We start from the raw sequence: 18,705 nt of genomic DNA, 5'->3' as shown, positions 1-18,705 counted from the left end.
TAATGCAAAAAAATCATGACTTACCGTGTGGAGCGAAATTGTACAATCCATCAATGGTTTCAGTTTCTGATGTCAACCCTCTGGATTTTGGAATATTAGCTGAAGGTGGAACAGCGCCCCCATTAGGTTTATTTGCAACGCCGAGTCTCTGCATGATACTGGATATAGCGCTAGGTGTTGTATCAATTACTGTTTGGTTACTGCTCACAAGATTTCGACAAAATACTTGGATTCCACCTAAAAAACATACATAGAATTTTAATAAAAGTGAAAAATCTGAACTAAGAATATAATTGTCAACTTTGATTTCTTAAATGTAATTTTAGAATATAACTTAACTTAATCAATGTAACTTACAGAATAAATTGCAGTAATTATTGTTTTCAAAAGATAATGAAACAAACAAAACTCACCCATGTTATGAAAGGCTTGCAATGCCTTTTCTGAACTGAGAGCTCTGAGAATAAACCAGAGAAGAGGTTCTGACAGAGGTGCCGCAACTGTTGGCAGATGTCCTCTATCACCCCCACTAATGTACGACATAATGTTCTTAAGAATCAGATCTACAACCGTTGCCTTTGTATTCAGAGTACACAGCACCTGATAGATGTTATCCCCGACCGAGACGGATTCACCAGTAGATAAAGACTCTGTTGTCAGTTGGCATAAGCCACCCCCGATGATCATTGCCATTGTGTTACTGTCACAGTAACTTAAAGCAGACAATAGCAGAGTTACTGTCCTAGACTGTGACAGAATGATGTCAGCGATATATTTAGTGCACTCTGTCATCGTTGGTGCTGTACTTGAGGTAGATGCAGAAGACTTCTCTTCATCACTGATGGCAGTCGTGTTGACTTGCTGTTCAGAGCTTTCACCAGTTCGCTGCTTCTCTTCATCACTTATGGCACTGAAAGAAGAACCAGAAGCTCCTTGTGGTGCATCCAGCTGTTGTTGAGCAGCATTGATCTTACTGGAATCTGTCATTGGTTCCAAATCAGAATTCTCTGAATCTGGATGATTGGATTTATGGTTATCAGGAACGTTGGATTCACTGATGGGAACTTCAACCGTGTCAATCGGAATCTCAACTAAATTGTTGACAAGTCTTAATAAGTAGCACATCAGATCATCACGACCTACACCACCGTCGATGGATTTGTACTCCACACCTCGTAGCATGCTGGCAAACAGACCAGTGAAACAGGACCTAGCACTGAGTGTGCTGGTTGATGCACTATGACTGGTGACCTGTTGTGCAGAAGACAAATGACTGTGAACCAACAGCACAATGGCATCAATGAGGTTGACAGTGTTGGCTACATCAACCGTTGTAAATTCTTGTTCCAGAATACACTCTAACAAAAAGATTTGGGCATCCAACGGTCCTGTTCCTACTTGAAATGCACCCCTGTAGAAAAGGAAAAGAATCACAATTTAAAGAAACACAATTCATAAAATTAATGATTACACTAGACATAAAGTTGTGACGGATTAGTCGCACTATAGTGAGCCCTGTATTGTTGGTAGTAAAGGGGTCAAATCAAACTAGGTCATTTTATTGCGAATGAACCTATTATTTTTACTTTTTATTTTTTATTCCTGAGCTCCACCTATCTTTTTAAATAAAAATCATAATATTGATATAAAGTTTGCAGTACACCACATATATATAGTTTTGAAAAAGAACTGTTGAGTGTCTCAATGTTTTGATCAATATACTTTGAAGGTCGACAGGATTGAGAATGGAAAAATCATAATCTAGACTCAATTTCATCCCCCATATTGGATCAATTTCGCGTTCTAACAGCAGTGACCTTATAGCAACACTAGATACTTTTTTTAAAGATTTTATTAATTTAACAAATAGCCTTATTGTCCCTAGAGTTCCAGAGATGAGAGACCAAAAGCTCCACCTAATATCTTTATAAAAGACACCAACCTTGGCTCTACAACCATCAATTGTAGAAGATTTAATAGAAGAGATTTAAAAGTGCTGGTGTGTGGTTCTGGTGATGTTGACACTCTCATCTGAAGCCTGACTAGAAAGTCTTTGACTGCCTGTACTACTGATGGACCAGCCTGGTAAAAATATATTCATTATCATCACATCATTTGTTCTTATTGTTTCATTTAACATTTCTTTTTATGTATTATATGTATTATTATTGATGCCTTCATGAGACAAGCTTTTGCTTCTAGTGAGGGTCCCTGTTATTGTTAAAACTGAATAAATGTGGAATATGTTTTGGTGGATACATCGAAATAGGCAGGGAATTGAGTAGCCAACCTTGAAGACATGTATAATCTTGGATAGATCTTTTATATCATGTTTTTTAAAAGAGATATTGCAAAAAACTAAAGAAAACTTTATATTACTTTTTTGTTACATTTTGTTCGTAAACTTCTTACCTGGCCTTGAATAGTGCTGTCTCCTGGTTGTAATATATTGCCAGAGAAAAACTGAACAAGAGCAAGCAAGAGATTGTGGTCTTCTACCATCAAATTGGCCATCCACACTGCTTCTGATGTCTCTTCAGGGTCATGACATCTGGAGTTTGCCAGGCAACAGAGTGTCTGGAAAGTTAAACACCACGTCTGCAGGTGTGTGTTAGGCTGCCGTGCAAGGCAGGCTAGAAGATTTGACATTGAATCCTGTAGTAGAGGTATCGTTGGTACAAGACTGGCATTGAATTTTTTAGATTCTTGTTTGTGTTCTAGCACAGTTGTAGCATTGATATTAAGTGTGAGCCAAAGTTGCAGCAATGCTTCTAAATTCACCCTCTGATTTTGAATTTCTCCAAAAATCTGATTGAAACAGACTGTTAACATTTGCGTTGAGGACATCAATGGGAAAGGGGTATCGATACTGTTGGTATCTGCAGTGTTGCCTGAATCGGCAGATGATTGTCCAGATTGAGATGGCAGGCAGTCTGTTACTTGTGCCTGGCTAACAGCACTTACATCCGTCAGAGAAGATATTTTTAAATACCACTCAGCTTGCATTTGAAGGCCTAGTTCTAGCCTGGCATCCATCGCAAGTGAGACATTCTGCAGAGCTCCAGATGCACTTCCTTTCCCGTTTCCATTACCGTTCATTGATTGATACAATATACGACCGGAACTGGCACCAGCTTTCAGAGTTCTTTTGGGGCCCTTTGCATTGTAGCCATCTTCCCAAACACTATAGTATTTTGAAGAGCCAAAGCAGATGTCATCAATATCGTCTGGAAGTGCATAACCGATGTCTAATGGGTCTGACAAAAAACTTGGCTGCTGCATTGGGTGTACCATTATACTTTCGTCTGGTGTTGATGACAGAGGTGGAAAATCAGATGCTTCTGTAGAGTAAACAAATTGAAACATACACACACATTACATATTTAGAATTAATGTTCTTTGCCTCTTGTGTTTATATATATATATATATATATATATTTATTTTTTTATATCTTTGTTAATTTTGTATTTTTATAGTTTATTTTGTATTTACTGTTTGTATTGTTTGAGGGTCCCTAATGATCAGCTGATGCTGGATGGATCACCCTCATAAAATATTGTTGAAATAAAATAAAAAAAATAAATAAAAAAATGCATCAATGTTTTGATGTCTGTTGACATTGTTTGTATATGTTTACATTACTATTCACATACCATTACATATTGAGTGTAAATAAGTTGCACTGTATTTTATGGCCTTTTTTTTCTTATAATACTGTAATACCATTATGCTCTCAAAATATACCTTTAGCTTTTTATAATACATGGTATTATGTCTGGCTTTAGAGATAATAAACAGCACTACCTCACTTAATCTCTAGGTATTATTACACATATTACTACCACCAACCTGTAGAATAGAAAAACCCCTACCTGTATCTCCCATGATGTCAAAGACGTTCCCTGCAACATCATTAACCTCAGCGCCTCCAGTAGCTCCTGCCACTTCTATTTCTGGTGCAGCATCATTCGTGAGATCAGGATCAATTTCAAGTCTTTCTTCTCCATGAGTTCCTTGGTTTGATGCTTCCTCTATCGGGTGTAAAAGTTCTCCTAGAAAAAAAGCATGTTCAAAGTTGACATTCTTACTCTTGACTTTTCAAAGCGCCCTCTAATGTCTATTTCAAGAATAGTGTCGTAGTATCTGCTTGCACTATAATCTCTAAGCGAGTCAGTGGCCGAGCGGTTAAAACAGTGGAACCATAATATGTACCCATAACATCAGTAAGGGTTCGAGGCTCGCTTGCTGCATGGTTCTGGTAGTAGTACGGGTCTTCTCGGATAAGGACTATAAACCGTAGGTCCAGTGTACACATCAAGCTCATGTGCACTTTAAAGAACCTAGTGCATCTTTTGAGACGAGTAGGGGGTTACCCCGGTGTACTAGTACACACACAGCCACTGTCACTCACAGACACTGATCATAGCTGGGCCCTCTGAGAAACCAGTCATTGACTGAAGAGGTCACCCAGTATAAATAAATAATACAAATAAAACTAACCTTCTAAGATATCTTGTAGAAGACAAATGATTGCGTGAGAAGCCCATGGACCACCCCAAGAAGCTGCACCACAATTGAACTTTGACCCGACACACAACATCAACAACTGCTGAAGCTGCTGTTGTGTCATTACCTCAGCAAGTGTAATTGCCGGCCTGGTAGAGTTGCAGATCCTTGCAAGTACCTGAATTGTAAAAAAATTAATGTTAATATCCATACATCTAGTATTCTAGTTATGAAAGTTAAAGCCAATTCACTAGGCTTTAATTTGAATCTGAGAAATCTTACCTTGCATGCTACAAGGAATAGATCCACATGGCAGGTGAAATCCATGGATAGCAACAACTGTGTAAGTCCCTGGACAACAGGTAAGCACTGCTCTCTTGGTAGTCTAATCTGGGCCTGGAAAATGTCTGCTGGCTTCTCTGAAGCATCATCATCCCCCTTGCTGTCTTTCTCCCCCTTGCTGTGTAGTTCTTGGTAGGCCAGCCGTCTGATTCTTAGTAAATCTTTGGAATGCTGTGAAAATTTTTTTTTTAAATTTAGATTAAAAATGCTTCCATGAGGTAATACTGATTGTACCAAATGTACCAAAATCGGGTGTGGTCAGGGGGTTTAAAGTTATTGCTGGCCGAAATATTTTTATTTATTTAGATCTTGTGGTCAAGACAGCGGAATCGTAATACGTACCACCATATTTATATAATACGTAATATTGTATAGCAACAAAATGAATAAATGTTGGTGACCCCCACGAAAGAGAGAGAAAAAAAAGATCTTCACATCACTTAAAATAGATAAAGTGGAGGAGCCTAATTAAAAGAAAAAATCCTGAAATGTCTTTACAGTATTTTGAGAACAATTACCTTAGATTTGTGCTGTTTGTATTCCTTGAATACCTTTTGCAATACAAGTGGGTCTTTGTCTTTACCTTCTTCCACCAACATTGTCTGTATAGCTTTATGCTTGCTCTGAAGAAAAAGAATTGTTTATAATTAAATAAAAATAATCTATATTATAATAGCACTAAGCCAAAATTTCCTCTATCCGATAATAGCGCTGGGCACCTTTTAATTCCCCTTTATCCATTAGCCGATAATTAGAACGGAAAATTTGTACGAAAAATGTGTTTTCAGACCAATTTTTTGCAACTGTCGAATGCTGCATTCGGTAATTCTCTGCCTTTTATTTCCTACGTCGCAATTAAGTCACTCGGGTCATTAGCAATATCGAGACAGCAGCACATGTGATCAGCGGAGTGCTTGCATGCTCAAATTAATCTGAAACGGGCACTATACATACATTCTTCTTTATGGTGATCTTAAAGTTTTGTTCCCACTTAGATGTAACACAAGCGTGTACGCCCACCGTAAGTAATTTGACCAATCATGATGTGATGGGTCATCCAAACTGCCACTTGTGATTGGTCAACTCACTTCGTACTTGTATCCAAGAGTGAATCAAGCTTTAATGGTCAATACTTAATAACTCCTTACTTCTAATTGTTTAATTTGTTCTTTGTGCATTTTCATCTGTTTTGCAAGCCTCTGACACTGAGCTTGATTTGTAGTGCCCCGTTGAGTCTTGGGCACTTCTGTCGTTGTCAGGTCCAAGTTAATGAAGTCCCATCTACTACCAGCTAAAACATAAGAAAAAATCAAACTAGATTAGCATTAGAAACAAACATTGTAATGTGTGCTGTTGACTGCATGTAGCCTTACATTCTAGGCCTATTTAGTATTTATCCATGCGACACAATAAAACAATATAGAGCAGAACATCTACTTTGGAACAACTCAATCAAGGGAACATTTTCCTGTGAATTGAATGACAGGCATACTGTATATATATATATGACCAACCCCTATTTTAGGGGACACTTTGTTGTTAGTGTTGTCAGTGTTGAGGCCAATTTACACAGACGAGCGGTAACGGTAATAAAAATATAGAATCTATGATGTTCCTTATGACTATTTACACACAATGCAGAGTGGACAGACGGTTTCAGCTTAGGATAGATACAGATTATACATGGGACAAACTACGCGGTTGTCCGCTAACCATTATTGCTCATCTGTGTAAATTGGTCTTTAAGGTACATATTATTTTTAATTAGAAGTTTACCTTTTCGTTTGGTTTTCTTTTCAGCCTCCTTAGCAGCTGCAACATCATTGCCATTTTCATCCTCTTCAGTTGGTACATCTGCCGCTGGTGGCGTTGCTTGTTCAAGTGTACGTGATAAGAATAACAGTACCCAACCAACCAATGGTAAATCAAGGTTCCCTAGAATACATAAGAGAAAAAGCATAATTATATTGCAAATGTTCTATCCACATGGAACAGCTGTCGATGCAGATGATAATGAGCTTTCGTTTTTGGACAATAGACAGAAGGAGATGGTAGATGGAAGAAAACGGTCATTTTTGTGAAAAATCTGTGCAAGCCCAGTTCCATTCACTATCACTTATGTCTAACATCTCAACGAAAGCTTAATATTGGTGGTACAGAAAACTGAATTTTCCAAACTGAAAGCTGTGTTCAGTTAAGCCTAGTCTACACTATCAAACTAGTTTGACAAAAAAAGGGTGATGTGCCCAAATATGGTAGTGTTATGACATCATCATATCCATATATGGGCACAAAACTTCTTTTTTTGTCACATAAAGTTTGATAGTGTAGACAGAACTTTCAGTTTACCTCTACAACTCCTATAATATCCTTGTGTATTTTGTAGTGGGGACAGCATCTTAGCAAGAAGTGCCAGGAAATGTTCTAACACACCCATGTTGCCCGACATAATTGACTTATGACCCATCAGTGTTAGCAGAACAAATACCCTGAAGAAAAAAATGAAACTTAATAATATGACGAAAAAAATGCAAACAGTGGATGACACAAAAAAGGATGTCATAATTGCTTCAACCGGAAAACAGTGCTACTAATTTTAATAGAATTAGACAATATAGTATTAAGAATACATTGTTTTAAATTACATAATTATGGAAATTACTAATCTAAATGGATAATCTTAATTGACCCCACCATACACATTTATTGACACATAAAATATTAATAACATATTACTAGTTACAATAATTGATATCATAATATAGATCGAATAAGAGTGGTATAACAAGCCACAAAATAAAAATAAATACACATTTATTGATACTAACCTCTCTTGGGGGAAAACTTCTACTTGTTCAGAATGAAAGAGCTCCTCTAAAGTTGTAGCTAGAAACTCGCCCCACCAGGCCTGTGATTGACACACGCGCTGCAGCAGTGCTCCGGTACTGACACGTACACGTGGAGTTCCACACATGATCAGATCCTTGAAAAGCGCCTTACAGCTCTCCATACTCATTATATGCAAGAGCGCCGCTGGAGGACTTGGATTCAATGACGTTATACTGATGAGGCAGACAACAAGGTATTCGGCTAAGACGCGGAGCTGATCTCCGGAAGCGGCTTTTATGGATGATTCTTTATCGAGCATCTCAAACTGGCTGTCATCATCTTCAAGTTGTTTTAACCGATTTACCACTCTTTGAACTAAGTTTAATTGATTCTGTAGTTGGATACACTCCATGTACGCTTTTCGCATTTTAGTAGACATCCCGTTCTTTTCGTCTTTTTTCGATGCTTGGCCCAGGCTTTGATATGTACTATGAGCTGCATCTAATAAATGTTCTAAACGGTCACACGCAAGTCGATAACGACAGTGAATATCTTCGCGTAACATAGCAACAGATTGTGTGTACTGTTCAACAGAAACCGAATCGTCTGCTGAACTTACGGCCGAAGAGAGTAAGCTTGCAACATGTTGTTCTTGTTCCCATGGAAACACAAAAGAATGTCCATAAAAACAGCCAATTGGTATCTTTGTTCTAACGGTATTGCGACCATATCTACCAATCACAGTAATCTAAAATCAAACACAGTCAGTATATATTATAAGAGACCGACATACAACAATACCTTCAATTATTTTGTTCAAACCTATTTATACAAAATATTAAACTTACCTTGACATATCTACAGAGAGGTGGAGGCAGAAGGTCATTCATGGTCAAGTCTCTTTTGCTAATGTCCATCGACACCACCAGTCGTTGACCATCAACTTCTTCCCCTTGGGACCACAGATCAATTGAAAGTGAGGCTAACTCGGTACATGAGGGGATAAAGACATCCGTCAAAAGAATTGGCCGTCCGAAATCAAGCGTCACGTAACGCCGTGCACCTGTAAGAGATGTTGAATTTATTGTAAGTTATATTTATATTACTATATATTTATATACTATACGTAAATGTACATATTTTATGGTAAATTATGATAAAAAGAGAGAAACAATGCACTACCTAAGTAGCTCGCTGTGAATGTCCTCTCTCTGACCCTATTTTAAGAACCACACCAACCAAGAATAAAAAACATACCTGAATGCATTCTATCAATAACCAACAGATGTGGTTGGGGTGGTTGAATCAAACTCTGTACGCACACAGTACTGGCAGACTTTGTGTTCTGACCACCAACAACGGGGGACTTGGATGTTCCACTACTAATTCCATTCTGTAACAAATAGCATTAGTTAAAACATTTTCTACAAAGTAATACTATGGTGCTCATTAAAGTGTGGTTCCCACTAAAACGCAACGATGTATCGACGCAAGGTACTGTATTGCGTAATCACAAGTGGGAACCGACGACGCAACAGAGCTGGAAACATTGCTACAGGAAATCAGTTTGACTTCAAACAACGACGGTAGGGCAAAAGAACTCTGAAAAACATAGCACAAAAATATGCGGGGTGAACCAGGTCAAAGTCTACGGCAACTAACGTTGACGCGCAACAAGCAGGTTTGATTTCACACAGGCGGGGCCAAACACAATTATTGGAAGGGTATTTTGTTACGTTGCGTCACTAGTGGGAACCGCGCTTAAAAGAAAAAAGTGGACATAGATGGAGATGGAATGAATTTGACAGACACCTGGGCTATGTTAGAGTTGTGCAAGAACATAGGAGGTATTGTCAAGTGTGCAAACCTTAAAAGGTTATGTTATTTCAACCAAAACAAGTGAATGACATTTTTGTATACCATATTCATGCAAGTATATCAACTCAGGCATCTGGTTACACAGGTTACACAAATTACAATAGGGTGTATGCTGGCAATACAATTACATTAGAACCTAAATTAAGGGGACATTTCTGGACTCAACAAACTGACACCTTAATAGATGTGTGCCCTGAATAGGGGTTGACCGTAGCGTCAATATATTGTGTCTAATGTGTTCCATGAGAAACTGTCCCCTTGATAGGATGTTACCTGAATAGATGTAGGCCATAGTTTTAATATATTGCTAATTTGTTGAAAGAAGTCCAAATATTCCATGAATAGGGGATGGCTAATATAGTTTTAATATTATATTTTCCCATAATTTGTGTCATGCGAAACTGTTTCCTTAATACTATAGGGCTGTTTCCTGAATAGGGGTATCCCAAGGTGTTGAGTGGAGGTGGTTGTGTTCTATAGTATACTGAACCAATCTGTGCAATACATACACAGTAAAATTTGCCATGTTAATCCTGAATTTGAATGGTTAGACTGTTAAGCTCACCTTTCCTGCTGGGCCTTGTGAGATAGCCTGCGCAAAGCTTTTGCCAGGGCTCAGATACAAAGAGGGGCCTGCTACATAGGGTTGTAATGTGTAGCTTAGGCTACTTGCTTTAGACTGGCTTGGGTAGTCCATGTGAGGCAAGCCAAATGGGTACAGTTTTTGTTTCTAGAAAGTAAGTAGAGCACTATTAGTTTGTAAATTGTAATAGTGCATTTATGGTTGGGTAATTTATAATAGAAAAACTTATTTTAATGCAGGAAGCCAATATTGGGGTTATACCACCGGTAATATTGAACAAGCCTAAAAACCACCATTAGTACGCAAGTGTACAGTGACCTATTAAATGAATAGTGTACTTTAAAAAAAAAAAGTTATTTATGTTGCACATTAGAAAAGTGTTATACTGTTGCTTTAAAATCAAAAATGTATTAATTTCTCAAGAAAAAAAACTTTAATAAGCTCTAAAAACTGTTACTGCATATTATTGACGATATAATAAATAAAAACTGTATTTTTTTACATATTAGTCTGTTAAAGTGTTTCCAAAATAAACTAAAAAGCAATGTTTGTTATACCACAGCATACTAAATGCATGTATAAGTTGATCCTGTGTTATTTTCAGAATGTGGTATCCATATGCATTGTTTAATGATTGACATCCAATCCACTATGGGGTCAAAGGATGAGGTCATACTGGGTGAGTTTGGAAATTATAAAATTAAAAGCCTGTCTATTGTAAATTGAATGTAATGAACTAAAGTGTTTAGTTCTTTTCTATTTTTCAAATTTTCTTGTAATTAATTTTATTTTTTTTTCTTTTACTTTTCTGTTCTTGTTGTATTTTGTATATTGTATCTGTTCTGAGGGTCCCAAATGATCAGCAAATGCTGGATGGATCACCCTCATTAAATATGGTTAAAATAAAAATAAAATAAAAAGTTCTTTCCAAAGAGTCAAATATCGACCTGTGAAGTGATAAATTGTGTGACTTCTCATCTTTCCAATGAACCAATTCCTACACTAAAAAAGATGTGTTCAAATTGATAGCATTACCTGCAATTGATGTTCTGTCATAGCATTTGATAAAGCTGACAAGGTTGATACCGGTCCGCTACCACCAGATTCTTTTGCATTCATACTACCAGCATGAAGACTTGGTACTGGTGTTCCTTCTGTATAACATAAATAAAAACAATTTTTAAGAGATAGTGTAAAGCTCTGTCCACACTATCTAAACTAGTTTGACAAAAAAAAGGAGTGATGTGCCCAAATATAGTAGTGATATCACATATCATGTCCATATATGGGCACATCACATTTTTTTTGTCACATAAAGTTTGATAGTGTAGACAAGGCTTAAACCTTCAAATGTTTATTAAATGGAGAATATAGACATTTAAAAATATACAATTTTGGCCAAAACATACATTGCCCCATTTTCGTTTCACAGGAAAGTATCCTCTTTTCTAGACGAAAGCGTCATGCTATGTGCATGCATATTCAAGTTTCCATCTCACAAATCCCTCTCTACGCATACGTATAAGCTTACACTGTCGATTCGCGCTAACAAATTCGCCTAGTGTAAATTTGGCTTTACAAGGCATGTCCCCTGAATAATAGGGATGTCCAAAAGGAGGGGTTTGTTGTATTTGTATATTCTCCAATTTACACTCTAAGAAAACCAAGAAAACTAGAACCAGACAAAAACTTACCAATACCAGTTTTCTTAACTTGAGTGCCATCACTGGTAGCACAACATACAAAATGTAACGGTTCCACTTCCAGGATTCCCTTCATCATCACTCCACCAGGAGCAGGAACCAACTCCCCATTTCCGTTACCATTCCCTTTGCCATTTTCCCCGGCAAGGATCTTTCCATCTCCGACCATGCTCTGTTGAAAGTGCGGAGTTGTTGTTGGCAGAGTGGGTGCAAACGTGTTCATTGACTGTTGAATGCTGCTAGTGGATGGTGTGGTGCTGGATTTGGCAGGAAGAAAGATCGCTGGACCATCAAACATCACAGCATCCAATGGTGTGCCATAGAGCCCATACCTAGAAAAAAATACAATTAGGTTAGGCTAATAGCTGCAAGAATATATGAAGCCAATATTAGTGCGGCATTTTTAAATGCATGTTAATTCACTGGCTACAGGGTAAAGCAAGATGTCATCTGGGACCATGTCAAAAGGATTCTACTGCAATTACTGCAGTAACTATATTTTGTTTACTTTAACCTGTTTAGGTAATTATTTAGAAAGCTTTCTGACAAAAGCTGTTTATTGCAGTGACTGACTCACATTCATTTCTCTGCATTCAAACAAATTTAAATTGTACGTTACTGCAGTAAAGAAATGTAGTTACTGCAGTAGACATGGTCTCTTACAATCCAATACCACTGTGATGCACTTGCAGATGAACAGGAAAAAAAATAGATTAATTGATATTGAAAATAACAAAATATATTTACTTTGCTCGTAACAATGCATGTTGTGGTAGCGTTTTCTCCTGCAGTTGCTTGGAAACAACATTCAGAAATGATGCACATGTTTCACTTGTAGACTCCAAGTCTCCAGACTTTACAAGGTTAAGGAGTAAGAAGAACCAGTGAAGTGACCCTGCAGAGGCTGCATTCAAGATTCTAGGAACCCACTGGAGTAAACCTTGCAACATAATGTCATGGAACTCTGCCATAAGCTGTTCACCTCGGTTTTTAGTGCACCTTTAACAAAATATTATAATTAGTAAATAAAATAAAAACTGTTTTTATCAAAACATTTAATATGTACTCACAAGAAATCCATAAAAAAGAACATTGTGAACTTACCCAATACACAGCATAAAAAGTTGGCTACAACGATGCGCTACAGATCTTCCAGACTCAAGGAAACAAACTCGTATTATATTACTCATTTCTTTACGTACTGCATCCACTATAGATGAAGACGTTCTAAACAAACAAAAATAAACATATAAATACGGCTATAACAATGACTATTCAGAGGCACTGTATTTTACAGTGCATATTCAACTTTCCATTTCCTATGACATCAAAATACAAACTCACCTTCTCAATAGAATGTTTTAAGGCCTAAAAATGTAAAGCTCTGTCTACACTATCTAAACTAGTTTGACAAACAAAGTGTGATGTGCTCAAATATGGTAGTAAAATGCATAAATATGGTAGTGATATGACATCATCGTGTCCATATATGGGCACATCAAATTTTTTTGTCACATAAAGTTTAAAAGTGTAGACAGAACTTAAGATGATAAACTTACCTATTAGGTTCAGACACCTGCACACCTGCAACCCAACACAGGATGTCCAATACTAAACTACGTGTGAATTCCCGACTGCCACAAAGGCCGCTCGATTTAGAATCAATTAGAATATTAACTATGTTTTCATGGAAGCTTGACGATTCTAACATTGCCAATCGTTGTACTCTGAACAAAATAAATTTATTACCAGTTTTAAATCCAGCTAATCTTCATATATATATATAAGACAATTAGACTTTTTATAATAGAACAGTTAAAAAGAAAGGCTACATTTTTATACATTACAATGTATTAATGTGTGATATAGGATATTGGTTAGACTTATCAAACCCACATTGTTGATTCTTTGTTGTCATTTTTTAAATGATCTAACAACAAAATTACCGTATTTGGCTTGTATTTTAGAGACAATTACAGAACACAAAGTTCATTGTGAAAACCAAAAACTTTTCTTTTTATCCATTACAATTAATGTGTGTATAGGATATTGCTTAGACTTAGACAAACCCACATTTCTTTATTTACATTTGTGTATCTTGAAAAAGCCTTGTCTACACTATCAAACTTGAAAATCTGATGTGTCCATGTATGGTAGTGATATGGTAAAATATGGTAGTGATATGACATCATCATGTCCATATTTGGGCACATCACATTTTTTTTTACACATAAAGTTTGATAGTGTAGACAGAGCTAACTACTGCATGTTCTTGCAAAATAAATGTGAACTTGAATTGAATTAAACTTGAATAACCATAGCTTCAGAAAGGATTATAAAGTCTCACCTATCATTGAGTACGGTAATGCGTTTTGTCTTCCTTATAGTCACTGAAATTTCTTGTATCCAATCAACACCTTGGATTTTGTCTAGGTCTTTGGTGAAGGCAAAGGCAGATATATGTTCAGAAGGGGTCACTGGCGGGGGGTTTTGAAACATTGTTAATATAAATGGCGGATCTAGAAGAAAAAAATGTTATTGGGGGTTTATAAGAAGGGAAGTTGTTTGTAGCTTAGTGGTGAGGTCACTGTCGTACATGAAAGACCTGGGTTCAATCCCCAGTCCACTCGGCTGTAAATGAGTACCTTGATGGATAAGGCAGCATGGAAAGGAACTGGTCCCCCTGCCATATAATGTCGAAGCTTAGTACAATGAGCTCCTATCAGCTCATTCCCCACATTCAGAAAGAATACAGGACTCACCTTTACCTACTGTAATTGTTGTAATCAATTCCCTTAATTCACTAAATTTTCTACAAATTAAACGAACTGATTAAAAGATGTTTGCATTACCTTTTCTATTAGATCTATTACATCTTTTAACGTCCGGTTTAACAGATTCACTTGTACATATATGAAGCAAGAAAGATCTATATTTTGATTGTAACAGTTCATGACTTGTTAGCGTCACAAGCCCACTACATCCTGGTACATCGATCACAGAATCTAGCGAAAGTGGACCGCAGATGATGTCGTTTTTATGACTTTCTAGAAAAACAGATTTCATTTTTTCTTCTGCTCCCTCTTCAATATCGCCAAGCAGCATATTCATGGACGAGGCAACGTTTTCTTGGTATTTACGTTCTTTAGTATCCGAGAAAAGCATATCCATGCTGAAGTCTATTAATGAATCAACTGGAGTTGGCTCTTTGCCTAAACAGAAAAAAAATTTTAATATATTCGCATTAGAACTAAATGCAATTAAAATGTTTCAGGTAGTAATGCCAACACAATATGATGAACTCGATAACCTGTGGTTTCTGAAGAAATTGGGGTCTAGCTAAAATACTGAAGCTATCACAACAGCTATTGATTTGTAAGCATGTGTAGATAATTGAATAATAAGGGTCAAAATTATTCTACTACAGTTAATTAAAAAAACCTTGTTACATAGTTACCTAAACAGATTAAATAGTAAATAAACGTAGTAACTGCAGTAACTGCAGTAGAATGATTTTTACAACATCCCACAGAACAATAATAAACTTACTAAAACCATGTTGACTGGTCTGTTTCAACAATGTTATTTGAATGCCTGGTACCCTATCACAGAAGTGCTGAAAATTCAGCTTAACATCAATGTGACCTACAACACTAGGTTTAGACAGAACAAGTTCAAACAGGTGTTCGTTGGCACTGAAAAAGAATATGTTTACAATTTTAGTAATGTTGTCATTAGTAGTTGAGCATACTTCTGAAAAATCTTCTTCAGAATTGGAAAAATTACAATGTGTTTGTTGTATACAGAAAAAGTAAACAAAACAGGACAATCACCACAAGTAGTGGAGCTGTAGCTTGATGGTTTGTCCTCTAATTCCAAAGTCCGGGTTCAACTCTGACCTAGTGCCAGGATTGTAACTCTACTCCACTCTCTAAGCCTACAAATGAGACTAAAGCTTGGCCAACACTATCAAACTTTACAGTATTTGACAAAAAAATGTGATGTGCACATATATGGACATGATGATCACTACCATATTTGGGCACATCACACTTTTTTTGTCAAACTAGATTGATAGTGTACACTGAGCTTTAGTTTAAAAGTACAGTAGTTATTACCCAGTGGTGGACAATTTCCATGTGCGTGTATGTTGCGTGGCATCACCATGATGTCTTTGATGGAGATGTTGTGGGTGGCGCCGTTGTTGCTGCTCTTGTTGTATCTCAGTCCAGCACGGCGGCACAGTCGCAGAGAAACGTGGAATCAAAGTTTCAAACTTGGTTAATTCCGTCAATTGCTTTAGGTTCTCTGCTGTGATTGGTTGGTTGACAAGGCATTCAGAAGCTAAAACACAATTTGATATTTGACAAATAATATTATTAAATTATATATTATAACAATCTAAGAAGTGTGACTGTAAAAAATATTTCAAAAGATAAAACTTACATTGCATAAATACAGCGTCTTGATCAGCTAACATCATATTAGACAAGTTCACATCACAATCAAGATCATCGCTAGGTGATTGGTCTGATGCTGACCCTTGAACTAATTGTAAAAATCGCAATTCTCCTGATTCTGTACAAACGCTAACCCTCTCCATTCCCATACAGTAAGCGAGTGCAGCAAATTTATCTATGTTTTTCTTTTCTGCACTTCCTGCGTCTATTGGTAAAGGCGGAAGGTATGCCAGAGTATCACAGGTTCCAATATCCATAAAGATAACGCCACCTTCTTTAGTTAAAGCCGCAAATTGGCCAAGGTTTTCAGCTGCTACACTGCCATCTATCTCATCCTCTCCAATTGATTTTGTTGCAGTTTTCTTCATTACATCCGGGTTGTATAAATTTGATGCATCAACAGTATCATCAGTTTTATCCCCATTAGACTCCCCTGGAAGCAGAACAATATTGCTTAAACTACGGCTTGGATCTTCTATCCGGAAACACTTTTGTAGAAGTAAATTTTCAATCATTCCCAACTTATCAAAACAGATTGTATAAACTAAAATATATCCACCGTACGGATTTTCATTCTTTGTGGATTGTCCTAAATTAACTTCATCCGGCGTAACATATGTAACATTCTCAAATGTATCGTCGGAGCTTATTTTTTCGCAAAGTTCTCCGTTGACGTCGACGTTATCGAAATTACTTGGAGGATCTTTATCAGTATGGTTTTTAGCAAGACCATTCACTTTTGAAACGTCCTGGTCAATTTTAACCCTTATATTGCACTTTGTAGTTTCATCAATCTTCTTACTTACGGGTAAACAGTTGACAGGGGAGAGGACAACTACAATAGAATTCGGATCTAAACTAGAAAACATTGAAGACACAAACAAATTTTCGTCTTCTATATGAGGAGGCAACTTGATGGAAAAATTGCATTTGGTTTGCGTTACACACTGAAAGTCGTCTTTCATTGCACTGTCCTGGCTTGGCTCATCAACGGGTTCAACGGCCTCCACAGGAGGGATCGATAAAGGACTTTCGACATACTTTACCTCCTTGTCATCAAAAGATATAATTTGTGGTATGAGTATTTCTGATAAAGTTGATACGCCCCCAGTTTTTAATGTGCCAGATTCCAAAGGTGATGTTTTGGATTTTGTTGCTTTTACTGCTTTTTTTTCCTCTATGCGCTTTTCTGATGTCGTATACACTGACAATATAGTTCTATTAGATAAAGAGTTTTCCTCGCTTATCAACTCCTTTGATATTTCTGGCAAACTAGCATGAATTCCAACAAATATGTGACAAAAGTTTTTATCTTTCTGGCAACCTTTAACAGAATTGGATTCTTCTCCATTCGTTGCAGTTTCTTCAATATTTAGTGCATTTTCACAATCAATGATATGCATGGCTGTAACTTGAAATGTTTCACCTGAAAACAAGTCATTTAAAAAATGTTTAAATATAAAAATAAGATTGACCTCAAATAAAATCATATAAATCAATACAACCATAGATTCAAATACATGGTTGAAGTTGGTAATATTTTTGGAACCATATATTACCTTAAATGTAAAATTCATTGCAAAAATTATCATTACCAGTATATTTATCAACATCATAAGTATTTATCATTACATAATTAATGTTCACTTTACTTATATGGACTGAACAATCATTAAAGCCTCTATGGGCCAACCTTGCTTGGGCCAGTGAAAATGGTCTATGGTATTTAGGCTTGTAAAAGCAAGCAACATCTTTTTTCTTCTTATTTTGGTAAGATAGGATAGACAGATGCCTTTTATTCCTGTGAATACTGTTCCAGCAAGCTCTCATATGGGAGCTTGAAAGTGCTGGAGAACGGACCGATGTAAATGGTTCCTCAGCTTTTCTTCCTTTTTTGGTTATTTTAGGATATTTCATTTTTTGTGTGTAAAGTGCTTAGAAACATTTTATTAGGAGCTATGTACACTATTATTATTATTAAAGATATGGTATGTCCATTCCAATGGCCTAATTTTTAAAAAGGGTTATATTACAGCTTAAAATTTATTATAAAAATTTTCCTTTGCTTTATTGTCAAGAACTAGGAGTTACCTTAATGTTTAATACTACTATAATATAACATATATAATAAAACTTACATATATTGTCAGCAGAAGGTGGTGTGTTTGACCAGGTCATGGAAAGGTCATTAATAGTTCCATATCCCTCATCTAAAACATAAAGTATGATTAGAAAGCAACTAATATTCTTCAAGCAATGTTATGTCCCCATATATGGACATGATGATGTCATATCACTACCATATATCACTACCATATTTGGGCACATCACATCACAAACTAGTTTGATAGTGTAGACAGAGCTTTATATGTATATATTTATGGTACTTAGTTGAAACTCAAA

At 36.6% G+C, this 18,705-nt stretch overlaps 1 protein-coding gene across 3 annotated transcripts in view; it reads right to left on the bottom strand.

The window, feature by feature from the left end:
• The window catches only part of LOC144851753 (dual E2 ubiquitin-conjugating enzyme/E3 ubiquitin-protein ligase BIRC6-like), a 40,228-nt gene that overhangs the window by 14,209 nt on the left and 7,314 nt on the right, over positions 1-18,705 (bottom strand). For 2 of the 3 annotated variants that reach the window (XM_078709350.1, XM_078709351.1), the window contains exons 10-35: positions 18,441-18,512; positions 16,289-17,728; positions 15,961-16,186; positions 15,392-15,537; positions 14,695-15,054; positions 14,190-14,361; positions 13,402-13,569; positions 12,947-13,069; positions 12,590-12,841; positions 11,834-12,174; positions 11,175-11,293; positions 10,122-10,286; positions 8,936-9,071; positions 8,527-8,741; positions 7,678-8,426; positions 7,199-7,338; positions 6,626-6,784; positions 5,998-6,140; positions 5,368-5,472; positions 4,790-5,020; positions 4,502-4,685; positions 3,868-4,053; positions 2,413-3,338; positions 1,943-2,082; positions 414-1,411; positions 25-237 (exon numbers count right to left, since the gene is read on the bottom strand). In XM_078709350.1, the coding sequence (XP_078565476.1) occupies positions 25-237; positions 414-1,411; positions 1,943-2,082; positions 2,413-3,338; positions 3,868-4,053; positions 4,502-4,685; positions 4,790-5,020; positions 5,368-5,472; positions 5,998-6,140; positions 6,626-6,784; positions 7,199-7,338; positions 7,678-8,426; positions 8,527-8,741; positions 8,936-9,071; positions 10,122-10,286; positions 11,175-11,293; positions 11,834-12,174; positions 12,590-12,841; positions 12,947-13,069; positions 13,402-13,569; positions 14,190-14,361; positions 14,695-15,054; positions 15,392-15,537; positions 15,961-16,186; positions 16,289-17,728; positions 18,441-18,512 (8,109 nt within the window). The remainder of the gene's footprint in view (positions 1-24; positions 238-413; positions 1,412-1,942; positions 2,083-2,412; positions 3,339-3,867; positions 4,054-4,501; positions 4,686-4,789; positions 5,021-5,367; positions 5,473-5,997; positions 6,141-6,625; positions 6,785-7,198; positions 7,339-7,677; positions 8,427-8,526; positions 8,742-8,935; positions 9,072-10,121; positions 10,287-11,174; positions 11,294-11,833; positions 12,175-12,589; positions 12,842-12,946; positions 13,070-13,401; positions 13,570-14,189; positions 14,362-14,694; positions 15,055-15,391; positions 15,538-15,960; positions 16,187-16,288; positions 17,729-18,440; positions 18,513-18,705) is intronic. The other variant, XM_078709352.1, reaches the window with a different exon arrangement.

This window comes from Antedon bifida, chromosome 9 (assembly GCF_963402885.1).
Source record: "Antedon bifida chromosome 9, ecAntBifi1.1, whole genome shotgun sequence".
NCBI lineage: Eukaryota > Metazoa > Echinodermata > Crinoidea > Comatulida > Antedonidae > Antedon > Antedon bifida.
Note: the sequence above shows the minus strand (reverse complement) of the source record. Positions and strands in the feature narration are given on the sequence as shown.